This window comes from Panthera uncia, chromosome F2 (assembly GCF_023721935.1).
Source record: "Panthera uncia isolate 11264 chromosome F2, Puncia_PCG_1.0, whole genome shotgun sequence".
In the NCBI taxonomy this organism is placed as follows: domain Eukaryota; kingdom Metazoa; phylum Chordata; class Mammalia; order Carnivora; family Felidae; genus Panthera; species Panthera uncia.
The window spans coordinates 11,171,116-11,198,167 of record NC_064812.1 but is presented as its reverse complement, the minus strand read 5'-3'; the positions used below and the strand labels follow the sequence as shown (position 1 = coordinate 11,198,167).

The window sequence follows — 27,052 nt, the reverse complement described above, 5'->3', positions numbered from 1 at the left end:
AGTGTTTTATGCTAAATGAAATAAGTCAATCAGAGAAATTCAGATATCATAGGATTTCACTCATATGTGGAATTTGAGAAACTCAACAGATGAGCACAGGGAAAGGGAAGGCAAAATAAGATGAAAACAGAGAGGGGGGAAAACCAGAAGAGACTGTTAAATATAGAGAACAAACTGAGGGCTGCTGGAGGGGAGGTGGGGGGGATGGGCTAGATGGGTGATGGGCATTACGGAGGGCGCTTGTTGGGATAAGCTCTGGGTTTCCTATGTAGGAGATGAATCACTGTGTTCTACTCCTGAAGCCAAGACTACACTGTCTGTTAACTAACTTGAATTCAAACAAACAAACAAACAAACAAACAATAAACAATCTTTGTAAAAAAAAAGAAAGAAAGAAAGAAGACTGAGGGGCTGATCAGGCTCAAGGTCAAATGGCCACTAGGGGGCGAAGGCTGGACCAGAAGTCCTCAGCCTGACTTGAAACAGAGGGGGAGCTGCTTTCTCTGTTGCCCACCTCCTCCCTCGGTGAGAATGCAGCTCTACGTTTAATTTCCCCAGACACTTTCCATGAGAAAGAAACTCGAGGGTGCAGCCAAACTGTTTCTATGCAGCTTGCAGGTAAATGAGGACCCAAGACCGGGGGTGTATGCTCCCTCCGCCGTTACCTCCCTCGTCACTCAAAGCAAAGCCCCCTTCTGCCACCTCCAGCCCCAGGGAAGGCCAAGTGCAGCACCTGCCTGATGGGCTCAGCAAGCCTTTCACTGAAGGGCGTTCGGTCTCACGGGTAAGAAGCCTATACACCTCTTTGCCCAAACTGGGGACTGAATTCTCTGGAAGTCACAGAAAAAATACGATAGTAATGGCTTGGGTTTGAGGACAAAGAAGCAGCAGATGCGTTCCCTGCCTCACATAAATCTCCCATTTGGGGGTTTGGAGAAGGGAAAAAAGGAGGAAAGAGTGAAATATGAGAAGGGGAAGTAATATTCCAAGGTGGTTTTGGAATTCTGGCTAGGAAATTCTTAATGGCACACGTGTCAGGAGTGCCCATACATGTGACCGCCTGCTGTACCTTTTCCAGCAGGAACCGTGACACCCGTCGCAGCCAGCGATGCTCACCTGCTCGCACCACCTTTCACTGCTACCTTCCAACAGGGGCCTTAACCAGGCACCTACTGTTGGTCCCGTGTCTTAATAAAGGAGGGGGATGAAGTTCCCAGAAGTAAACCAAGCGATGCCACCCAAGTCAAGGCAAACGTGATGGTCTGGATTCCTCGACGCTCTCACCTCTGAGTGTGACCTGTAACCCGTGACCTCTCATCACACAGTGTGGTGAACTGGAAACTGCACGGGCCAGCAGGGCCAGCACTGCAATCACATATCTACCATTTTGTTTTGAGCCCTTAAACAAGTCACTTAACCTCACTTGATTTGTTAAATCATCTGCAAAACGGGCATAATTAAGCCAACCTTGTGACTGAAAAGATGAGCGATACCGTAGGCGAGCCCCCGCTCGCCCACAGTGAGCACCTATACTGCGGGCAAGGAGACACCCGCGGTAGGCCGAAGGACTCCCTTCCCCAACTTGCCCAGAAGACCCCTGGGCTACTGGGACTGTGACCATGGGTGCGCTGCCTTTTAGTGCCCTCGTTTTCAAAGGAGGGAGAGCAGTGTCTGCCTCCCGGGGCTGTGAGGAGTAACAGAGCCCGACACGCACGACGTGCAGGGCGATCTCGATAAATACGACCTCCGTGAGTCTGAGGGTGGAAGGCCTCCCTCCCGGCCTCTCCTGGTGTTACTTCTCGTCTAGCCAACCCCATGATCAGCCACGTCCCTTGCTTCCTTTCTATTCCTTCCCATCGCTTCCAGGCCAGGGGAGCGTGCATCTGGAGCGCAGAGTATCTATAACCCTCTGGCACCGTCATGAGCCGTTCACACAGCTTTCCTCCTAGGAGGACACGGTCTCGGAGCCACACTCCCAAGAACCCAAGGGGGTGCGTGCTCCCATGTGTGCCACAGCACCGCCCTTCTCTTCCAGCAGAGGTCTTGTTTCTTCAGGGCAGGGGGCTCTGCCTAACTGAGCACTATGTTCTCTGTGCTTTACACAGTTTTTGGCCTGGGGCTGGCATTCAGTGAATCTTCAGATGAATGAACGGGATAAAGACTTTTCTCCTCTTCCTTAATCTCTCCTACCTTCTCTCTCAGTGCCCGCCCACCCTCCCACCCCTTTTTGCTCTGTTTCTTCCAACTGTACATCTTTTCGACCCATTCTTTATTCTTTCTGATCCTTCATCATTTCTCCTGAAATGGGGAAAGAGTGGAATTCTTCATAGGAGGAGGAGAGCAAGGAAGGTAGAGGGAGAAAGAAAAGGAGTAAGTGTAAGGAGAAATGGGGGTGAACAGAATTCTGTGGCTCTCCAGAAATCATTAAGGAAGGAAAATAGTATTTACTGTGTGTTCCAACGGACGGGGCTTTGAAAATGTGAATGCTACCAAAAGGTTTAACTGCCAGCTTTAACGCAAACATCCTCTCTCCCAAGCAGCTGAAGATATAATGGCCCCACACTGCTTTTTTCAGCCCTGGCAGGTGGCAGGCCACAGGAAGGAAGAGGGAATGAAGGAGCCTGGGACCAGGGAGAAGATGACGAAAGGGGGTGGGGACCTGCCCGAGGCTGCATCCCTGGGTCAGGTGAGGCAGGAGCCCAACCCAGGGGCGTGTGACACCAAAGTCTGTTCCCCCCAAGACACGAGGCTCCTGAGCCACGCTCACCCCCGGGAGCCACCTGCCTGTCCTGTTCCCGCAGGGCCAGGCTCTCCTGCTCCCCCCAGGTAACAGCCAAGCACCCGGCAGGCTGGTTCAGCACCGGGCGACGTGCAGGCGATGTGATTAAAGGTGAGGAAGGCACGGTCTTGCCCTGGGGAGCTCTCAGTCCGTAAAGGGCTCAGACCGAACCCGAGGCTCATCAAGGAGTGTGAGCAGGCCCAGGGGTGACGGAAGGAACAGAGCCCCTGAGTGGCGAGGCCTGAGCCGAATCCTGAAGGGAGCGTGGGAGTCCACTGAGTTCCCGGACAGAGAGAGGAGTGACAGGTGGAGGGCCACGGGTGAGACGCGAGCGTGCGGAGCCACGAGGAGAGGTTCTCGGTAATAAAAAGGAGACTTCAAGGTACGCGGTACAGGAGAGAGGTGCCTGTTCGGCTCAGGACCCCGGGCCATTATATCAGAACTACTTACGCTACATAATCCTGCTCATCCTCTGCCTGAAAGTGATACGTCCTATTATCTACAACACAAAACAGAAAAAGAGCCAGACTTTAAAAAGCAGAACACCTGCAGGTATAATGTAAATTATGAAAAGTTTCTGGAAAAAAAAAAACAACACCATAAAAGAAAAATCTTAGTATAATTTGTTTTTACACCATTTTGATTTAGCACTTACACAATTCACTTTGTCGGTATTGTTTTTCCGAAGTGCAAGAGTAATACAATAAAATAACTGCAAATACCTGGTATCGGGCACTTTTTGTGAAAAAAAAAAAATGGGAAGGGGGAGAGATCCCATGTGATCAAAGTGGATTTCAGTGACCAGCTGGCCAACCGGAGACTGCTGGCTGCCAGTTCAATATTTTACTTGTCATTTTAAATTTGCCTTTTACTGTTTCTTTTTTTTTTTTTTTTTAATTTTTTTTAACATTTATTTATTTTTGAGACAGAGAGAGACAGAGCATGAACGGGGGAGGGGCAGAGAGAGAGGGAGACACAGAATCGGAAGCAGGCTCCAGGCTCTGAGCCATCAGCCCAGAGCCCGACGCGGGGCTCGAACTCACGGACCACGAGATCGTGACCTGAGCTGAAGTCGGACGCCCAACTGATTGAGCCACCCAGGCGCCCCTTACTGTTTCTTTTTTTAAAAAAAATTCGTTTTCTTCAATGATTCATAACTCACAGGGCAGCCCCTACAAGTAGGCATACATTGACCCAGGTTGCTCTCTGGCTGAATCAGGCTTCAGGGAGGTAGGGCTTCAACCCTGCTCGAGAGGCACCTTCAAGCTGCTACCCGGGTAAGGAGGGAACAGCCTGACCTGGATAGTTTGGGCAGGCGTATGCAATGGACACTCTTTCTTAAAATGCAGGATTTGCTAGACTGCTTCAACATAGGTCCAACTAACCTTTCTGTACTAACCAGTCACTTGCTTCGTGACTGCTCCAGGTCAAGTACTCACACCCTGTATCTCCTTGAGAGAGAGACAGAGAATGTGTTTGTCCAAGAACACGCCATGCGTAGTTGAGCCCAAGAACCCTGGCTGAGAAATCTTGCTTTACTGCTGTGTGACCTTGGGTAAATCACTGAATGCCTCTGAGCCTCAGTTTTCTCTTCTATAAAACAGGAAATTAATAGAGCTTTTGTGAGGATCAGCCATAATGTTTACAAAGCCCCTGGCACATATCAGATGTTCAATAACGGATGACTATTATTAATAAGCTATAGGCTCTCAACTCTAGGATTTCTTGGCTTTTTGGGGTCATAACTCCCACTTTTCATATTTCTTTCTCCTCAATAGCCTGAGAAATTTCTTGGTCATAAAAATCATGGGGACTCTGAACTTTAATAGATGCTGCATAATCCAGCTTGGATCTAAAGGGTCTCACGACGGATTGAGCCTTTTGGGTTGAAACTGTTTTGGGGCTTCTATTCACACAACTCCATCAGAGGATTTCAAGGGGGCAGATAAGCATTTCTGTGCTGTGCACACAGATTGTGCACTTGAGCTGGTGGACAGCCCCACAGGGCTCTAGAGAGAAGGGAGAATACTGAAGGTTAATATGTAGGATTTCATAATACTGGTGAGTCACTATCGGTCCTACTGTCCTCTTCCCTTATAAAGAGGTGTCCCTTCAGTGACCACGGAGGTCCGTAAGTGCAACCATGGGACCAGGGTTAAGCACAGGGAGCTGGTCTAGAGGAAAACAATCTTTACCCCACTCTCTGCAAACCATGAAGATACAGGCCATAGCTTGGGGGATGGGAGGGTCTTTATGAGCTCTCATCACTGGGAAAAGCACACTTCAACCCATGGAGTGAGAGAGTGATGGCATGCAGTGTCGTCCATCTGGGAGGCTGGAAGGCAATTTTTCTTGGAAGCAAGATGATTTTTAGGAGCCCTATTTTGCAGGGACAAAACTCTGGGCAGGTCGGCTGTAGGGTTATAGGGGCACACCTGCACTCCCAAGTCTATGCCAGAGAGTTTTCTGTTTTTTTTTTTTTTTTAACGTTTGTTTATTTTGGGACAGAGAGAGAGTGCGAGCAGAGGGAGAGGCAGAGAGACAGAGGAGAGAAAATCCCAAGCAGGCTCTGTGCCGTCAGCACATCAGTGCACAGTCCAACTCAGGGCTCGATCTCACGCACCGTGAGATCATGACCTGAGCTGAGATCAAGAGTTGGACGCTTAACCAACCGAGCCACCCAGGCGCCCCATGCCAGAGATTCTTAACCACAGGTACACATCAGAATCACCTGGGACTTCCTAAAAATATTTATGTCTGGGCTTCACAGCAAAGACTGTGATTCAGCAGATCTAGGAGAGAAATAGGAATGTACTTAGAAGAATCTCTCCAAGCGCATAAAACTGTGGGCTCATGGTCAAGAACTGGTCTAGTTTAACGTACAGATCTCGATACGAATCCACTGGGTGTCAGATCTGACCCTGTTATGCCTTCCCCCGCCTGCGGGTGGGCTCAGTGTCAATGTAGCAACGTGCCCGTGCAGGAGCGCCAGGGGCCCTGCCTGGGAAAGCTGCTGTTTGCACGCCCGGAGATGGAGATGTATGTCAGAAGCCACACATACCGACCCGGAGAGAAAAAGGACTCACGTGATATCAGGTCAAAAGACTTCTTGTCCTCGGCATTTGGTTTCACTTGGCAGGTGAGGAGGTTCAGCTTAGCGGGTTGCCTGTTAGACTAGAACAAGGAGTGAGGAAGTTACACGTTGCATTATCTTCCCACCTGCAGGGTCCGCGGCCTGCGGGGCAGACGGGCAGCTTCACGCAGTGCGTGTGGTGAAGTTTTATTTACCCCGTTAGAATCGTGAGTCTCATTAAAGAAGGACAAAGATCTTAGGTGGCCTGACAAATGTCTGTGCAATGTACATGCATATCCTGGTGATTAATCAGAATGGAACCAGGATCATCCGCCTCCCTTTCAATGAAGAGTGGGCACGCTCCATGGAGATGCACCTTTCTGAACTTACACGTACCCGAGCACGAACAGTCGGCACTCTCCGTACTGTATCTTACTGTGAAATGCAGAGGACTCCAAATGACCCCAGGAATCAGTCATCCCAAACCTGATGTCTCAGGTACCCACACATTTTGGTTGCAATGCAAAATTTAGTACTTCTCTCAAAAGCGCAAAGACAATTGACCTGTGAGACACTGCTTAACGAGACATTGTTGAATGAGCTCCAAAATCTTGGAGAGAGGGAAAATATAGTAAGGATTTCATATCATTTGTCAGCAAATCTCTTGGTCACACACATCATTCATTCAGGCCCGGCAGTATTCAGAGAGTCACGCTAATTTAGGCTTTGCCTACATGGAGTCTTGTTACAGAATCACCCTGGTCAAAACTCATTCTTGCCCTCCTGTATTTGTCCAAGGTCACATGTTGGCCAACGGCTGATGCCAGATGTCTGCTTCCTGCAGGAGCTGACCAAGGAGGGAAGTGTCTGAGAGCCCAGGCTGGGCTTTGCTCGAACACAAGCCTGCTGAAGTAAACAATGGAACTCTAGTCCTGTATACCTGCCTCCATTCTTGTGATTCTGAAAATCCCCACACCAGGACCATTTACACCCAAGGAACTTGAGTTTTTGGGGAAAACGGAGCGGGAGAGGATAGGAAAAGGTCACACGTCAGTGACCCAATCAAAGCCCCGAACAGAGATGGCACATGATTAAGACAATTTCAATGACACATTACCTCTCTCATTCTTGATAGTGGACACTGGATAATTAATTTGTTTACCTTCCTGAGCTCACTGAACAATTTGTGAGATTCTCCTTCCTCTGTGCTTTCAATGAGTTTAGACACAGAGATTAATGCCACTTGTCCTAAAAGATCTGTTCCAAAAGGAAGCTGTCTGGGGGAGGAAGTGACAGACCCCGAGGGACTTCATGTTGCCTGCATGTAAATTTGACTCAGGCGTGGAAACCAGCAGTGAAGTCCTTCGCAGGATGGTTCTGCCTAAGAGGAAACAGCACTTGGGAAAGGGTTCCCGCACTACAGAACTGGTTGCCAAACTTAGGATGGGGAGGCGGGGGTTTGTAGGCCTGTAAATTTTTCTTAGAATGCACCTGGCTTGTGGGTTGCTAAAGGCCTCAGCCTCCAAATCCTCGGCTGCAGCCACGCCCAGGCCCAGCCCAACTGCGGAGGGAACTGTCGGTCCCACATCTCATCCTTCTGGATGTTGGCGAGAGGGCTGGAGTCCCACATGAATGACGATCACATGTGACAGCCTGAACAGGTAGTGATCCCAGTTCACTTGTAAGACTCTCCATAGAATACTGGGTTCCAATTTGGCATCCACATTTAAAGGATGGAGAAAAGCTTAGGAAAGACCAGGAGATGATTAAAGGAGTGGAAAATGGGCACTTTGAAGATCGGTTAAAGGCACTATTTAGTCCCAAGGGAAGAAGGCTGGGGAGGGATTTAATAACCATCCTCAAGAACATGAAAGGTTGTTATGGGGGAAGGCTGAACAGCTGTTTTCCATTTGCACGAATGAAGAAGAAATATACTCAAATTGTAGAAGATCTGAGCCAGACATAAGGAAGAACTTCCCAAGCTTAAGATGATTATGTATAATAAGAGGTTTCAGGTTTCTTACCCTAAAGTTGAGAAATCTCTTGGAAAAATTTAAGATTTTTTAAAGTTTATGTTTTTTGAGACAGAGAGAGTGAGAGCGAGCATGTGCAAATGCCCACAAGCAGGGGCAGAGAGAAGGAGAGACAGAATACCAAGCAGGCTCCACGCCATCGGTACACAGCCCGATGTGGGGCTCGAACTCACAAACCATGAGATCATGGCCTGAGCTGAGGTCAAGAGCTGGACGCTTAAATGACGGTGCAACCCAGGCACCCCCAAAATATAAAACTTTTTAAGACACCATTCACATATGAATGTAGCAGAGAATTCTCTGTAGCAGAGAGTATAGATGATTTTCTCTCCCCAAATCTATATTACTCCAGTATTTCTGAACAACCTAACCAACAGATACAATCAAGTAACAGATACATTTTCAGAAAGAAAAAAAGTAACATTAACTGGATTCAGAAAAGTTAAACATGCCATTCACCTCTCATTTCTAAGCATGGACCACCTCCAAGTTCACTACCAGAAAGCTCCTGATGATAAGCGTTCTATACAGTGTAAGTCCTTCCATGGTTGGCCCATAATTCCAGTGATGATGGCGTATGGTATTTATTTCCTCGGAATTGTGTCAAGTCTACTGCACTGACACTTGTCACATCAACACGCACTTCATTTGACACAGGTCCATCTTGCCTACATAAAGGGTCCTTCCCCTAAATGCCAGTGAGACATCTGACAAATGACCTATTACTCCAAATGTGAGTTTGAGAATCAAAGAACACAATTTTTCACTGGTGAAGCAGTCAACATAGCCAGTACTGAGCCCACAAATACCAGAAACCAGAGTGGTGTATGCTCAGCCAAAGTCCGCAGACCAAGGCCCTAGAAGGCTCAGGAATCAGTAGGGTAATCCACATTTGTAGATTCCACAGTAGAAATCCACATTTGTATAACTTTCCACAGTAGAAATCCGCATTTGTATAACTTTCCAAAATTTCAAAGCACTTTCTCGACATTAGTACTAATTTATAGGTATATTGATTAAAGAAGGTATAATCTTGCTGGCATTTTGGCAGACTAAAATCAAAGACTAAATGACTTGCCCTGGGCTACATCACTGGGTACAGTTTAGGAAATGCTTTCATATTGTTTAAGGAAAGGAAAGAAAAACTCAGAGCGAAGAAAGCATGTACTTATCGAGTCCTTACTGGTGAGGATTCCTACCGCACTCAGAATAAACACCACAGTCTGTACCTCAACTCCAATACTGCCTCCTGGCTCCTTTGGACCAGCTCCTGCCACCGTGCCTGCGGCTCCCTCTGCTGGGCGGTGAGGGCACTGGCCTCCCTCCCGTGATGCACACACCCTGTGGCCCTCCCAGACCTCCAGGCTCTGTCCTTCCCTCCAGGGCTCTCAAAATCGGCACTTCCTCAGAGGCGGCTTTCCTGGCCTGACGACCCTCCAGCGACTTTGCATCCCCTTTACACCTGCTCTATCGTCTTCCAGTCTCTGATTACTCCTTATTTCCTTCTTTCTTCCCACTGAGGGCACACACATTTCTATTTTGTTCACTAAAATGTGCCTGGCATACAGCAGGCACTCAATAAGCGTTTACGAAATGAATGAAAGCATTCCAGTTGCCTTACCTGCACTACCTCGTGTGCTCCCACCTGTGAGGGAAGCCACTAGTTTCTTATACTAAGTAACATGAAGAAACGGAGGCACAGAGACGTTAACTCATGTTCCTAAAATCTCCCAGTAAGGAGACAGCAGAGCCTGGAGCTGAACCCCGGTCTGAAGGGACTAAAGCCCCGCTCCTCCTCCCGGCTCCACCAAGCAGCACAGGCCTGGAAAGACGCGACGCGGAATCGCTCAGGAAAGGGTAGAAGCCCCAGGGCACGACAGAACGTCTCCTTCTGAGAAGAGTAAGGGCTAGAAACAAACAGAGCGAGGGTGTCCAAGGTTCACTTCTACTTCGGTATCTTCTCAGGTCATCGGATTCTCCCCCGGTTACTTTTGTAACTGAGGAGAAATTTTAGAAGCCTATTTGATACACCTGTTCACTTACTTGGCCCAACAGTTATTAAGCCTCTGCAACATCCCAAGCACATGTGAGAACACTCGGTCTGCGCCACCAAGCAGCTACGGGAAACGGACCGAGCACGGATCTGGAATGTGTGCGGAGCCTGGGAGCGGGGAGTGGAGGTGGGGTGGGAGGGCTGAGTGGGGAGTCCTCCAGAGAGGCAGCCTCAGCCCTGGCGAGGGCCCAGAGGGGGAATCTGAACAGGGTGGGGCGGGGGAGGGGGGACAGGGAGGAGGAGCAGGTGCAGGCAGTGGGGGTTAAGAGGAGACCAAGGCAGAAGCGATGCCCCCTGGGGAGTTCGGGGGGAGAACTGCATTGGCGCTAAGGAGCTCATATCCGCGCCTCTGTGGCTCAGACAGTCTCCGGAAGGGAGTCATTCCAACAGTGGACACTTGGGTTTGTATGCAGGGGCGTGGCTGGAGGAGGAAGCCAAGAAGGTAAGATGGACAAGTGATGATGGGGGCTGGAAGCAAAGCTACAGTCGTGGTACTAAGGGCTGGGGACTCAACATACAGCTGAAGAGAGAGGCTTTTAACTAATTATTCTAGAAGTTACCTCTATAGGGTATGTGTTCTCACTCAGCCCAGGCGTCTGGATGGTGAGTGGAGGGCAGGACGCACGGTCCCTGAGGGGGGCAGGGGGAGGGTCTGCTGCTGAGCAGGGACTTTGAAAAGCTACACGTGCTTCTGTTCCAAACATCGGTCTGACATGTGTCAAAACTGAAGACTTTGTGGCTCTGTTCCCTGAGACTCTGAGGCTTGTCCTGCAGATTTCACTTTTCATTACAAGAATGACATAAACTGGGGACACAGTGCGACAAAGAAACTAACTGAATGTTACCTGTTAATCTCACTTTCACACCCAGAGATGATCGTTGTTAATACACTGACTTTAACAAAACGTCTGGGTGTGTGTGTGAGAGAGAGCTAGAGAGGTGTCTGTTTTTAAAAAATCATGGGTTCGTTCAAGTTGTGGATACCGTTTTGCAAAGTGCTTTTTTCCCCAACTAACAGTTTACACAGATGTGTTCGTTTTATACATACACGCGGACCCGGCAAACCCACCCTTGAATGTTTCCCTTTTGGAAATACTCCAAACTGGGGAAGCTCTGCACACGTTCCGTGAGCAGAAGTGATGAAGAGGTTCTCCCCGTGAAAGAATGCACTGCCACTCAAAACGGAAAATGGCTGCTCAGCCAGGAAGCCTGTCAGCGACGTAAGCAGAAAGGGAAGGAGTCGATTCCGATGAACGTTTCTGCGTCTCCGGGAAGAAAACAAACAGCACACGTTGGTCCTTAGCTTCGTGTGCGCCACGGGGAAATGTTTGCGCTGCAAGTGCGAAGCTGTTAGCGCAGGCATACTTCTCGGCTAGCAGCCAACAGCTGCTGCTGGAATCAGTATCCAGAAACGAACTTCTTTCCCTCCATCATCCTGTTGACTTGCTCTGCTTTGCAAACCAGAACTGAGTAGCAGCCACTCCTCGGGGGAATAAGCCTGACCCCACCAGGCTGAGGCTGTTGTGCGAAAAGAGGTTAAATAAGAGAGCTCTCTTCCCTTTCTGTGCCTGGTAACAGAGCTGTTCCGACCATTATGGCCATTGCCAACTTTTTGCTCCATAAATATTTAGACACCTACTCTTCCCTAGAGGGACACATATATTTGGCACGCAATGAATAACCACAATAACCTCTGGCAAGACATTAGGTACACACTGAACACCTACACGGCAGAGAGATCGGATCTCTAAAATTTTAGTACATCAAAACTGCTTTTTGGAAGTATTTTGGCTCACTTGGGGCAAGGTAACAGCATTCATTCACTGGGCACCTACACTGCTAGGTATTTTTAGAAATTGTGTTATTTAATTCTCGCAATAACCCTAATAACTAGGTCCTGCTACTGTACCCATTTTACAGATGAGGAAACGGGACGGTCAGGAAGGCAAAAAATAAAATATTTCAGAGAAAGGAAAAAGCAAAGCTGAGATTTGAACAAATTCTTTCCCAGAGCCTTTTCCATTTATCTCACACGGCTTCCTTGTCAAGGCAAGCCCTTGGGACGTTTGCAGAGTAAATGAGAACATGTTTCCTGCTTTTTCTTTTCTGGTTCTTCCTACCCTGGAACGGTCAGTTCCCTCATTTCCCTCAAAACCACTTAGTGTATCTGTTGAGAAATCCCACCCATTCCTGACGTGTTCCATGTTCCAAAATTACCATCTTGTGGCTACAATGAAAGCTCTCCACCCCTTTAGTGGTCCTTCTGATAGATAGCTTAGGGAAGGGGGAGGCGATCATCTCCCTGAAGTAATTCCTCCTAGAATCTGTTATCGACTGTGGATTCCTTCAACCCCCCCAACCACTTAAACCTTGGTGCTCACTTCCGGCTGGCAGAATGTTATGTGTGAGGAAGACAGGTTTGAATATGTAGATGTTCTTGAAAATCTCTTACTGCAGTAAGGAACCTGATGGTCTGTTGTGCTGTTAGGGCCGAGAATCACTGGATTCAGCGGGCCAACAGCTGCCTCTTCCAATCACCTCCAACGGCTCATTCGGATGCAAGCCACAGGAATTTGCATCTGAAATAAACTCTATGCTGTCGCCGCTGATCTATAACCTTGGGATTGAAATACAGTAAAAACTCCTATGCAGTGTATTAGTCAGAAGCATAAACGACCTGTAAAACATAACCAGACAGACTTCTAAACATATGTTTCATGCAACTTGAACTTGGGAAGTCCTCGGATAAACATCTTCGGTTCTGCATTTGCAACGTGGCGGAAGCCCAGAAAGATATTCCACAGACACCCCGAGTTTCAGAAATGGTGCTGCTATTTTATACGTCCACATACCACTGTCTGCACTGGAACAGCTGTTTCTTCTGCAGGTGACCGTGACTATTAAGATTCGGCACCAGGGGTGCCCGGGTGGCTCAGTCGGTTAAGCTTCTGAGTCTTGGTTTCGGCTCAGCTTGTGATCTCGCGTTTCGTGGGATCGAGCCCCGTGTCAGCCTCTGTGCTGACAGTGTGAAGCGTGCCTGGCATTCTCTCTTCTCCCTTTCTCTGGCCCTCCTCCTCCTCACACGCTCGCTCTCTCAAAATAAATAACTAAATTTAGAAAGGATTCAACAGCAGTGCTGGTGGGACCAGAGGCTACATTTTGAACTTAACTTATGAAAGTCAGCTCTGGTCTGTAAAGAAAAGGGAAGGGGTTAAGGGTGCCAGGTCACAAGGGCAGTGGGGTGAGAGCGGGCTGCTCAGGGAAAGAAAAATGGCACCACCGGAAGCGGATGGAGGGGACGCAGAATTATCAGTCAAAAGGGGGAGAGAAAAATTCCAAAAGAGGATTAAAATAGTAAGTGGTTCAAGATGTCCTAACACGTTTTTTCATGGTTCTTGCTTAACTGGAACTTCTGCTACATCAACTGTAGTTTTTAAGTTTGTTCTCGAATGCTCTTTTTGTTAGTACCTGAATATACAGATGGCAACAACTTTCAAAGAATGTGTTACTTAAGCCTCCAAAAGACTCTTCAAACAGGGTAGGGAAAGCGGTGCCACTCCACTGGCTCATCTCGGGTTCCCTGAACGCGCTTCCTGGCCTCGGGACTGTGGACTGCCCTCTTCCCTCTGCTGGGACTGCTCCTCCCTAGTTTTACCACCAACTGCTCAGAAAAGCCTTCCCTGGCCACACGAAGGCAGCTCCCCTTCATTTTCTAACCCAGCATGCTGCTCACTTCTTAGAGCTCTGAGCCCTGGGTCACTGCAAGCTCCGAGAGGGCGTGGCCGGCTAGTTCATCCTCGGTCCTCTAGCATCCGGCCCAATGGCTGCTTGGAATCAGCGAAACAGTTTAATGAGCCAAACATTCCCATTTTACACTGGAGAAAATGGAGGCTCCAAAGGCTTATGTCACGTATCCAAGGTCCTACGGATCGTTCAGGGGTTTGAGGCCGGGTCTCATGGGCTCCCAAGTTCGTCCTTTGACAAGTCGTTGCTTCTAATCTCTTGGAGAAAGGAAAATACTCGCTTCTTGCGGTGGGGACAATACATGGAATCTGGTGGAATCCAGCATAGCCTCAGGAGGCCATAAGGGCCGATCACAGAGACCCGTTGTTAAATCCGCAGCAAGGAAGGGGGCGGGCGATCTGCTGTGCAGGCTGCCTTGTGCCTCCTGATGGCCTTCTGGTGCACCTGCCAACGCCCTGGCAGCCGAACGAACGCAGCTCCTTCGGGCTCTGGAGTGGACTGATAAACAACAGTCCTTGGGAACTGTGTATCCCCAAAGCCCAAAGCAGGGAGACAGACATCAAATTCTTAGCTTTGGTGACGCTGCCCTGGAGGTGCCAGAGGTGCTGTTAACCTCTGACAGGCTGAAGAGGACAGGTACCTGAACTTGGTTCACAAAGCATCTTGAGAAGTAAGGAAGTAGCAATACAAAAAGAAAAAAGAAAAATTCCAGTAAATCAGTTTCCAACGGAGGTAGTAACACATTAGGGAAGAGTAGTAATAGCAATAATAATAACTGACTTTTTTTGAGCACTAATTCTGCCCCACAACCTGTTCCAGTTTAATCTTTACACCCACCTATGAATTAGGGACTGTTAATAGCCCCATTTCATTTAGACGGGGGAAGCCTCATAGGGATTCAGTGTCCCCTGGAATTCGAACCCAGGCAGACTAGCTCCAGGATCCAATGCTGTGACCCACCTCAGCTCCCCGAGATGGTGACAGTAACCGCTAAGTTTATGAAACGTCCAGTGTGGTCCACGTGCCACAAAGCTTTAAATGCATCTGCTCCTTGAATTCTGTCAACACTGGAAGACGCGTACCGTTATTACCCTATTTCACAGATGAGGAGTAAAGTTAGGTGCAGTAACAAAAGCCACACGTGGTAAGTTGCTGGAAGGGTATTTCAGTGCAGGGTGCCTCAGAAGGTTGCGCTCCTGATCCCCACCCCTTTTAACATTTATTTTTGAGAGACAGAGAGGCACAGCATGAGCAGGGGAGGCGGAGAGAGAGAGATACAGATCTGAAGCAGGCTCCAGGCTCTGAGCTGTTTGTTAGCACAGAGCCCAACGCGAGGCTCGAACTCATGAACTGCGAGACCATGACCTGAGCTGAAGTCAGATGCTCAACCGACTGAGCCACCCAGGTGCCGCCCCCACCCCCCCACCCCTTTTAAAAAGTTCAGCCTACCGAGCACCTTCTCAAGAGGCTCAGCCTGGTCCAGTCCCACTGGTTTCTCAGGCTCTTTGAGTAAAATGCCAAACCTTCTTAGTGAACATCTGTGTGACAGTTTATGAAAATACTTTTAGTGTTGGCTGATTGAGAAAAAGTGACGATAAACTTAGTGACTTGTTAGGGTGTTAATCGTAAGAGCATCTGCAGGCATTTGAAAAATTGAGATTTAAAAGAAATCAGTTTTCAGATCCAGACAAATTCACAGACGCTTTGTCGTATCTTTAATATCAAGACTCCCCATTTCCTCCTTCCAGGAAACCCGGACTTGTCTACTCTAAGGCCCTATGATGATTCGACGAGGGGTTTCTTTCTCCAAAGAACTATTACCGAAGCCACTTTCAAAGGCCTAACAACAAGCTGGCATCTGAGAAAAGGCCGATTCATATAGTAGGAAGAGCAGAGGCTTCAGGGTTTGAAAACTGGTCCAGCTGTTTACAAATGGCTAATTCTAGGCATGGGATTTAGCCTTCCAGAGTCTTTGTTTCTTCTTCTATAAACTGTGGTTTCACCCAAAAGTATTCAGTGAACACTACCTGTATGTCAGGCAGTGTGCTGGGTACCGGGAGATCAAAGGTAAGACATAGTTTCCACCTCCTAAGAACTTTCCAGACCAAAGAAAAGTGAAGATGGTGGCATCTATGTTGTATAGCTAGCCTGGCATGCTCTAAGTGATCAATAAACGGCAATCACCTTTCTTGTTTCAACCCAGGATCTGAGCTGTATGTGACACTGAGGTTAATAAATCCACCAAGTAAGGACTTTGGAGAAGTCAAACTTCTTACACTTTTGCAATTAATGTTTTAGGATTATTACAATAAAGTCATACTCCAACTATAATTCTTACATATTCTTTGATAGCTTTTTAAATTATATACTAAAATGCTTAAAGTAAAAAGGATAAGAAAACAACTCAAAGATATAGAAGTTTATGTATAATAGTTTTGTGGCTGGATATAAAGTCCTTTATCCTTAAGCTTTGAGGCTGACTGAAATGTTTGTGATAGATTTCTTAGAATTGGTATTTTGAAATACCACAAGCATTTTATACTTTGCTCAAAACATACTAGATGGCCCATAAATGGAAGCCACTATCCATACATATTACTGTAATAACAAATTCAGATTCTCAGTGAATCTGATTCCCATAGTGATGTACTACTTTGAGTAGTAAATAAAAAAAAAGTATGTCTTTGAACAGATACAAGAAAAGCAATGAATTTGCAGATGAGCTCCTGTAGGGCTGGCTGCCCCCTTTGCAGGCACCCCCAAAAATGCATTTCTTCCTTAATAGTAAGCTAGGGAGATGACTGGCCCCCAGAACAGATCATTCTCGAATGGTCAATCCAACAGTCCATGGCTCATCAATCTAAGTGCATACGCGACCCTCTGCTGGGTCACGTGGGTAAGTGACACCGACTGGGGGCCTTCAAGCAGTGAAATTCCCACGTGCTCAGAGGTCCCAAACAAAGCCTCCACGTTTTCTAACAAAGGTTGTTCTGTCCACTTTTCCAAAGATGACTCAATCCCACATGTTTCCCCAAGGAAACTGCTGGCCTTCGTTTTCAACTGGATTGTAAGTCATCAGCAGTGTTTGCAAAGTCAGGAGAAGTGGCCTTTCTGTAGGAGCAGGGATGGGACTACAAGTGATGTAACTGGCGGCAAAAACGTGTCGCCCAAAGCCAGTGAAAAGCAGGCAAGAGAGTAACACCAATCGGTGGGAGGGAATCTGAAGTGAGGTGGAGGAACCCCCCCCCCCCCCCCCCCCCCCCCCCCCCCCGGCTGCTCTGGGCGCAGGAGAGGTGGACCCACAGTTTCCAATGCTCGCAGCAGGAGAGCCTGCCTGCCGACAGACAGAATTGCCAGGACACCCGGCGAGGTGATGCTGACAGGAACGATTCCTGCTAACTGAATGCCCCCACGGAGCACATTATCACATTTAATCTTCACTATCATTTCCTCAAGGTCACACAGTAAAGGACTCAGATCTGACAGATGCCACAGTGCTTTCTCACGGCCACTACACAATGTAGCTGATGTGATATTTGCTGTTGATTAGAGCCTTAAGAAAGCACTGACACAGTTGGCTTGGCCACAGCTATGTGTTTGGCAGGAACAAGAAAGGGAGGGTGGAAGAGAAGTGATTTTTATTTTTAGCAAACTGTCCGAGGTCACAGGACCACCAGTGAGCAGTGCCACGGACTCACTCCATCAACTGCTCGGTTTCCTCACACTGCACTGCCTCCCCCGGCAGGCTCTTAAGAAAGCCCAGTAGGTGGGACACGATCAGGTCATAATATCACTTGTGAAAAGGCTTTCTGAGGCTGTCACATAGCCAGATGAATCCAAGGGAGGAGGAGGGTAAAGAGAGGGTACACGTAGCACATCCCTCACTAAAAACTCCTGATTCACGTAAGGTCAAGTGGTCAGAAACTTTCACTGTAGTGCAGTTCACCTGAAGAATATTCTTCTGGTTTTCGTTTCTGCTCACAAACTAGATCCATCTCAGAGTCTCACCACTCGGACCCACCTCAGCTCATAAAATCAGACAATAATCAGCCACAACCCGGCTCGGGAAAGCGGAGGGAAGAGCAGGCACAATCCCACCCGGGCAACTGCTGCCCTCAGCCTCCAACCCTGGGGCACAGAGCTGCACTCAAACACCTCCCCGGTCATAAGGTTCTAGCTGCTGTCACAGCTGCTGCAGGTGGTAAGGTCTGAAAAGACCACCCTGGATACCTTTGGAACTCGCCCAGAGACAGGTCAACCCTGTGGCTCCCCAAGAGTCAGGATACTGGCCCAGGAGACGCCAAACCTTATCACAAAAGTGAAGGGCCGTCCGTGTTGACTGTCCTTATGAATGAATCGCTTCTCAGGATTCGTGCCATGCTTCGGGCCATCAAAGAATTCCAGCCTGCACGAACAGGCAACGTGCTTCTCCCACACACAGACTCCCAGGCACTCCTGGTTCAGGGCTGACTATGTCTGTGATGGCCCAACCTGGGATCCCATGCTGGGGAGGAAGTGGGGTTGCAGGTGAGGGGAATTCACATTTTGAGGGGTGTGGGAATGTGTACGAGCAGAGTTCCAACCTATACCAGATCCCAGCCGTGCCATGTGTGAGCTATGTGACCTGTAAGTGAACTTTTCTGAGCCCCAGCTCCCCCATCTGAATAGTGAAGGTGACATCATCCGTAACTTAGGTTGTGAGGGTTAAATGTTACAACGCGTTAAGGTGCTGGTGAATGCCCAGCAAATGGTGAACATTCGAAAACATTAGCCGCCATGATGGTGACGGTGGTGGTGACAGAAATGCTTTTGAAAAGTCAGATGGTGGCGATCTTTGCTTTCACAGAGAGAAACATAGGCCTAGAACGGAGACTGTTTCGTTGTCTATCAAACAGGAGCAACAGAAGCTACATAAAATAGGTTCTGGTAATGTGCTCAGAACAACGAATGCACAAGCCACAGAGAATACTCAATAAATGTCATCTATTCCCGTCAGTGTTTCTGATCTTGGATCATTCTTCTGACACACAGTCCCCCAAGTATTTTAATCACCAACATAATGAGCAGAGTGGGCCCCTGTGTGGCCAGCAAACACCATTAAGCACTCACAGAGGCTTCAAGACTGAAATCCCAGCATTCGTCAGGTGTGACTCAGGCTGATTTCTTAGCCCCTTAATGACAGCATCTATCTGGTGGGTTGTGGCAACAATCACATATGGTGACACAGGGGAAGCACCTTCTACAACTTGGCTCATGGTAAGTGCTTACTTACTTAGTGGTAACTAACATTCTCGTGACCATCAGAACTGTTTCATAAAGCAACTGCGTGGGATTAAATATGAACAGGTCAAAGTTATCTCATCTGGGGCCTACTCCAGCACCTGGAGTGGAGTAGAAGCTTCATGAAATGTTACCAAAGAAACGAATTGTTAGACAGCTTTAGCGATAACTAACTGATCTAAGTCCACCTGTAGGATTTCCCGTATCAGGTGGATGGCTTGTCACAGCTGGCATGATAGGTCAAAAATCTCAGTTGGACTGAGGGAAGCTGAGGGCCTCTGAAGAATCACCCTGCAAGGGTTCTGCAAGGGACAAAGGACAGAGATGATAGAATTGCTCAAGTTCCATAAAGGCCAATAACCGTTAAGACAGACGTATGGAATCTTCCAGCAGGAAGGATTTGGCCACAGGTTTGTAGTGACTACCTTGTGTGTACCGAGGTCTGAGGAGGGGGTGGGGCTGAAGAAAGATGACTAGGACCTGGTAAGTGCCCTGGGGAAGTAAAGAGTCTAGTAGGATGATGGGCTTCTGCAGGAAGAGAGGCAGAGTGGAAGGGGCATCATTTCCAACTGTGCCCGCTACTAGCCAAGTCACTGGGCGTCTCTGTACTTTAGTTTCTTCATCTGCAAAAACGAAGGGCAGGTTACCACATGGGTTGTAGAAGGGATTGAGTGAAATAAATTTTATGAAGTGTCTGGCAGGAAGAAATGCTTATTAAGTGGTACTTCTTGCTCATCAGAGGACAATCTAATCTCAACTGTGAATAACGAAAACTTGCCAATGTAACAAATGGCTCATCCCTCATTTTTACCATCCTGTTACCGATTAACGGCTTATCATAAACTCGAAGGCCTCATTGGCACAGGATACTGAAATTTACCCGAGCTTCTCTCCAAGCTGGGATTGCTAGGTGCGACTGCGCGTGCCTTCGTAAAGACTCTTGGTCTACTGTGCGGTTTCCAGTTCCACTTGACACATCTGCCACTATAACCTTTGCATCTTTAAGGGTAAGAAGCCATTTCTTGCTAGTTTTAAAAGGGCCAAACAGTAATTACTTATTTTATGGTGCATGTCCTGACTAGCGCTAAGACTGAACCTTTTTTGACAGTGTATTAATTCTGCCAGTACAAGACTTTCAGTTGAAAATGGGTGATACCAAACAAAAGTTCTAGCTAGAATGTAAGTATCAACTGTAAGTATGCAATATATATGCATATGTAACTGCCAACAGTCTGGAGAGAAAACAGAATAGAAGCGTTAATAGCTTAGTTACTTTCTACTTGCCACTGAATTGCCTTTATTCCTAAAGAAAGGGGAGCCACAGCAAGGCAATCTTATGATTTCAGTTTTATTTATATACATTTTAGCCCTTTACCATAATGGGGGCTTTCTGAGTGATTTAAATAGTAACAAGAAAAAGACTGAACATATTGTATGCATGTTATTTCATTTCCTAATTATTATTTCATGCAAAGAACACCCTCTGTCATCTTTATAATTCAGAAAACTTTAGGTTTTTTAGAACCACCAGTAAGATTTCCCCAAAGATAAGATTATGAAATGAAAGAATATTGTGGGAAACGGCATGGGATGTTCTAGAGGGGCAGGAGAACGAGGCAGGCCACCACAGGACAAGACGAGACCCATTCCTGCGGTAAAGGAGCATCCCACGCTGTCTGACCCTAATCCACACATTACGCATAGCGGGTGGGGGTGGGTGGATTTCAGTGCTGGGTCCATCATGTTTTTGCTTCCTAGTCCACATGGCCGAAAGGCCTCGCAGGTGCAACACGGTAAATCACCAGGTGCACTTACCGTGGCGTGTGAGATGGTCAGGATCCCGTTCTTGACTGCACACTTCCTCCTCTGCCACACTTTCCGGAGCCTGAAGAGCAAGTCAGACACAACCTGATATGGTAGCTGGTTCACTCTGTGACATGCAATTATGTCGTGTTATGTATGACGATCGTTAAAAATCGTAACAGCAAAACCACCCCAAACCAAAACCCACGAAACCCAGAAAACATTTTTACCCCTTTTATTATCCCAGGTGGAAGGTAATTCAGACTAGGAGGCATATATAAGGACGCTCATTATAGCACTGTTTTTAAAATTTTTTTTCCCAATGTTTATTTGTTTTTGAGAGAGAGAGAGAGAGAGACAGAGAGAGAGAGAGAGCGCGAGCATGAGCATGGAGGGGCAGAGAACCTGAAGCAGGCTCCAGGCTCTGAGCTGTCAGCACAGCTGGGACTTGAACTCATGAACCATGAGATCATGACCTGAGTTGAAGTCGGACATTCAACCGGCTGAGCCACCCAGGTGTCCCTACAGGACTGGTTTTGATGGCAAAGTGGGAAATGACAGAAATCTAACAGAAGAATGAATAAATGCATTATAGGTATTTTCATACTATAGAGTATTATGCAGGAGTTTAAGACGATCAAGTAACTATGTCTGTGCTGACATACATTTCTAAAACATACTATTGATTGAAAAAACCCAGCTGTTTTAAAGTAATTCAGGTATCATCTAGTAATGTTAACATTTTTTAAAAATATCACATATAAAATGGGACCCTAAGTTTTCTCAGGGTACATAAATACATGTACAAACATACAGAAGAGGGCCTGGAAAGAGGCACATGATACTGACAGAAGTATTCCTGTCTGGGAAGGAGGCCCAGAACTGTACTAGGGGTTGTGCTAAAGAGTTTTTAACTGTATCTGTGAATCTTCCACAAGAAGGCTGTTTTAATCTATTGGTTCTGTAATTAAAATGAAATCTAAAGAAACTAAGAGAAGTAACTGAATACATCTGCCAGGTAAGGAGGAGTGGGGGCGGGGCCACCTCAGGATCTAGAGAAAGGAACTCAGGGTCATGGATGAACATTTTTGGTAACTTGTACACCTCTCCTTTGGGAAGGCGGACACCTCTCCTCAGAAAAAGCCAAACAGAACTCATTCCATGTTGGAAGTTTTTGTTTTCGGTGATGCTCCAGGTATCGGTGAGGCTCTGGGTGGCGATGTGCACATGTGCGGGCAGGTACGGACGCACTAGTGAAAAGCAGTCCCATGAGGAAACGGAAACCTACAGGGAACCGGGATTCTCCGGGGAAGACGAGGCTTCTCTGGCCTTCGGTTGTCATGGAAACAGACAACATCAGAGGAGGGAACTGTAGCTTCTCCTGGCATTTAAAATAATATCATCATGTGTTTCCTTTTCCTTCTTACATGAGGCCTCTTAAGGAACCTGCCTCAATATGAATTTAAAACCAACTCCGAAGACAGATAATGTTGTCTTGTTGTGTGTGTAACTACTAGAGAGGCATGGTTTAGTCTGAAGCATGCTTCACAGAGGGAAATCATCTGACACCATCTGACCACAAGTAAATTGAACACACTGTGCTCAGAGTGCCAGTATCTTCAGGGGGTAAATGCAGAACTCCTGATTGAGAAACTGCCCTCAGATTATGGCTACGTCACCGACTAGGGGAAGGGCCAACGAGAGGTGACATCTGTCACACGGTCATACCTGCATTCGGTTAAGGTAGTCAGTGCTGTCACTAGTCTGGCATCCCAACCTGACCCTCGTAAAAGCCTGCTGAGTCAGGCGACGTATTCCCTGGACTCACTAAGCCCAAACAGGCATCATCCTTCTTTACCAAAACGTTTTAAAATATCAACCAACCAACCTAACAAATAGTCAACTGTGAAGAAACTGTCCTGCCTCGGTTTACTCATTTTATTTAGTAAAATCTTTATTCATTAGTTTTTCTTAATGTATATTAAGGAAATACAAAACCAAACACAAAATTGATTTTTTTTTGCATTAGTAATAAAGCCAGGGAAAGTGACACAAAAGCATTCATCTTTCTGGCTAAAAGAAATTGACCAGGCGGTGCTCCAGGTCACCAAAGGGGGGCAAAATCAAGTCAATCCCTTGTCCATCTCTGTGAATACTGTGAGAGCTTTTATTCCTGAGATTTCTATGGAATGGCCTCTATGCCCATGCTTTCCCCTTCCTGTATGGAAAGCTTTAAGGATGCTTGTCTGCGAAGCTCCTGAATGGACATACCATGGACTTTTACCATCTTTCCAGACAGCACCATACAGAATACCAGTTACACCATGCCCAAACCTCAGAATTCCAGAAAAGGAATTTTCTATTAGAAGGTGGTCTAGTATCACTAAACTAGCTCCAATTCTGAGGCTCAATTACTTGGGCTTCAATGTCAGCACCATCATCCACCAGCCATGGGACTCCACTCACGTTACTGTCCTCTCGGGGACTTACCTTAATCTGTGTCATGAATATGATAATGCCCATCCTGTAGGACTATTCTGACAAAATATACGTAGAACAGCTATTCCTTTGCCTCTCAACAAATGCCTTTGGATCATAAAGTTTTAAAATTACTTTAAAAAAAATTAAAGTGTTTTTTAAATTGTATAACAATCTTGTAAGTAACAAGGAGTGTTCCAGAACTGGAGTCAGAAGTTACTAAAGCAAATGATCCTTTGGATAAAATCACATGACCCATTAGTAGTCACTGTTAGCAAGTGAGTCTGCCTTCATGTACAAGCACTACAGTTCTTTCCTCTTCCACAGACAGCACTGACAGGCCACTCTGGGTTACCATTATTTACCCCTGCACCCTGTGCAATTATGGGAAGCTGGCCCACCTCTTGTGTACTGTTTACCTTCTGGCACCTAGCTGACTGCCTGAGGCACCAGAGTGCTTAATAAATGTGTGTGAAATGAGTGCATGAAGGAAGAACAGACCAGAAGAATAGAGGAGCCAGGTGTGTGAGTGGATGACAGCTGATACCCTGTGTATCCCAAGGGCGATCAACAGCGGCGATGCCCCCTCTGAAAGATAAAGGGGTATATACCCCAGCATTAACTCAGACAACCCATGTTAGAAGTTGGCTCCTGTACTTACTGGCTGTAGGATCTCAGTCAAATTACTTCACCTCTCTGAAGGAGCTGCCTTACTTACAGGTGTCAAATGAGGTGAATGACAGGCACCTGGTCGTGTCCGACAGGCACACAGCACACGCTCACGTGGGGATGCTTCCCCTGAACATTTCAGGGTTTGAACCAAATGATACCTACGCAAAGACTCTGCTGACCTTTCTCAACAGGTAGAAATTAACCATCTCACTTAGAAACAGGCAATCCTCATGTCAAGAAAACCCTCGTGCCTTTAGACAAGTAGTGTTAAAACTACAGGATTAATTCATTTATGTCCACTAGATACCATGGCGTTGGGGCTACAATGTGATCACTGTGTCTGTTAAGAAGAGCCCAGCTTAAAACTGTGATTTGAGTAACTAGTGTGTCTTTTCTTCTTTTAAATTTTGCAAGATTTAATAGTCAACATTCACTGACTTTCTACAAAGGGCCAGGTGTTGCGCTACGTGCTGGGATGTTTTTCTTTCTTTACAGCCGTATCCGCAAATCCTGGTGGCCCTACCCCCACCATCCAGACTTTGACCCCTTCTTCCCCCTCTGTGGCTGTTCCCTTGATTCCCATCATCTCTGACCTGGCCTCCTGCTTCCGCTCTTAGATCCTACACAACCGTGCTCAGCCCGGCAGCCAGAGAGCCTTTCAAACGAGTCAGAGTTTGGTATTCCTCTGCTAAAACCCTCCAAATGACTCCCATTTTCACTCAGTGGCTTCCACAGCCCTCCTGGCTTGGTGTCCTGCCCCCTCTAACCTTGTCTGCTGTGACCCCCAGCTCCTCTGTCCTTGCTATGCCGAACTCCTGTGTGTATCACAATAGGAAGCATGCTTCCTTCCCCCAGATCTCTGCAGAGATGATCCCCTCACTTCCTTCAAGTCTTTGCTCAAGCATCTCTTCACGAAGTCTTCCCTGACCACCCTGTATGACTGTAAGGCCACCCCTACACACGTCCAGGCCCTGCCTTGCTTTATCTTTCTCCATAGCACTTGTTACCATCTGACCTTCCATATGCTTCCTTCTTTATCGTCTGTCTCCCAACTTAGAATGTAGGCTCTAGGAGGCTAAAGACTTTGTTACCTTTTTTAATGTCTATTTTTGAAACAGAGAGAGAGAGAGAGAGAGAGAGAGAGAGAGAGAGTGTGTGTGTGTGTGTGTGTGTGTGTGTGTGTGTGTGAGAGAGAGAGAGAGCAGGGTAGGGGCAGGGAGAGAAGTGGGCTCTGTGTTGACAGCAGAGAGCCCAATGCGGGGCTCAAACTTGAACTGTGAGATCATGACCTGAGCCGAAGTCAGATGCCTTACTGCCCAGGTGCCCCCTTTCTTACTTTTCTTGTTCAATGTTATATTCCCAAACGTCTCTAACAGTGTTTGACATATATATACTAGAACTCCCAAAAGACATTCATTGGATGCCTGAGTAGAACAATAAGCAAAAGCGACAGTGATCAGAAATTTAGGATTATAATTTACAGAAGGAATGGTTGAAATTTCAACAAACAAATAAAAAAATGTGATTGTCTTAGATAAAAATCAAGGAGTGCATATCCACAAGCAATCAGAAAAGAAGAACCTTTCTTTCAAAAAGAAAAGCAGTTAGTATAAGTGAATAATTACGGTTCTACTTATGTACTTATTGTGAAGAAGAATCGCCACTCAAGCGATGGAAAGGAGGCCAGCGTGGCCGGGCGTGGGGAGAGAATGGCACCAGACTGGGCTGGAGACAAAGGCAGAGGTGAGACCCTCCATGCATTTCAAGCATGGAAGTGACTTGATGTGCTTTGTTTTTTAAAGGCTACTCTTAAGTGCTGTGCAGAGACGCAGTGGAGAAGAGGGAGGGGCCACAGGCCGGTTAGCCAGGGACTAAAATAGCTCAGGAGACAGTAGTGGCTCCTCCAAGGGCAGGGCAGCAGAGATGGCAAGAAACGCATGAGGTCTTGATACGAGCAGAAGAGCTCGTAGTTATAGTTATACTGGCTGTGACGTAAGAGAAGGAGAGGGGTCAGGGGTGACTCTCAGGGTTGGGGTTCGGGCGGCCAGGTGGGCACTCCAGGAGAGAAAAGGGCGATGGATAAAAGCAGAGAGCTGGGCGAGCATGAAGTCCGCAAGCCACTCGGTCCCTGCCTTCCTAAAATGGCGATGTCACGAGGCACAGGTGACACTTAGGGACCACGGGACAATGAATGCTTCTTCTAAAGACAGTAGGCTCTATCAGCTGAGGAAGACGGGTGGGCTAAAGGTCTAGAGCGAGTGCATTGGGAGAGTCTGAAGTGTGCTTTCCTAGTTGGGGGGCGGGAAAGAGTTCCTGGGTTACTAGCACCCAGGAAGGGTGCCGGGGCCTCTAGGAGGGCTTCCACATACCCGTCGCTTTTCTTCAGGAGGTAGCCCTTCTTCTCGCTGCCATATTCCTTGTTGCCCTGGAGCTGATGCATGCTGTACCCTCCTTGCCGGCTCTGGGAATCCTAGAAAGGAGAAGCCACAGATCAGACCAGTGCCGGGCACACTTCTCAGATCCTTGACTCTATTCTGCCACTGGGCCTCTGTGCCCTGGTCAGGGGCGAAGAGAATTCCAGAATTCCAGAACTTTAAAGAGCTGTCAGGTCCTTGCCTTTATTTCAGAGGAAACCGGGCAGGGAAACAATCAGCAGAGTCACAGGCAAGTCTAAGGCAGAGCCGGAGGCTGGGTCCAGGACTCCTATTTCTAGTTCAGAACCCTGCTCTGTTTCCAACACACTGAGGGGCAGACCGTCCTGTGACTAGACCAGTTTACACGGGCAGCAAAGGCCAGCACAGGAAGGCAGGGAAAACTGAGGTGGCTCACACAGTGCATGCAACCTGAATGAGTTCTTCCCTTGTGTACACCTTTTCTCTTTCACGTATTCTGCTGAAATGCCCACTATAAAAAAGGACCTTCTCAGCCAGGTATCGGGAACTGTTATAAATTCTGGTTTTGTAACTAACAAGGGTTCTGTAAAATAAGCTGTCAAGCATGCTTTTAACTAAAAAAGAGGATTCTCTGGCCACGGAAAGTGGATGATGTGGAAAGAGGGGGACCAGGACCAGCAGAACAAGACAGAGGCAAACCAGCTTGATCTAATATCAGGACTCTGCTGTTACTTCCCCCTCGTT

At 47.3% G+C, this 27,052-nt stretch overlaps 1 protein-coding gene across 10 annotated transcripts in view; it reads right to left on the bottom strand.

The window, feature by feature from the left end:
* ASAP1 (ArfGAP with SH3 domain, ankyrin repeat and PH domain 1) overlaps nt 1–27,052 on the bottom strand; it is a 313,407-nt gene that overhangs the window by 50,696 nt on the left and 235,659 nt on the right. For all 10 annotated transcript variants that reach the window (XR_007458534.1, XM_049633464.1, XM_049633467.1 and 7 more), the window contains 4 exons: nt 26,285–26,385; nt 20,778–20,847; nt 5,866–5,953; nt 3,230–3,278 (listed from right to left, as the gene is read on the bottom strand). Coding sequence is in view for 9 of the 10 variants with exons in the window: in XM_049633464.1 (XP_049489421.1) it covers nt 3,230–3,278; nt 5,866–5,953; nt 20,778–20,847; nt 26,285–26,385 (308 nt within the window). In the remaining variant the exon portion in view is untranslated. The remainder of the gene's footprint in view (nt 1–3,229; nt 3,279–5,865; nt 5,954–20,777; nt 20,848–26,284; nt 26,386–27,052) is intronic.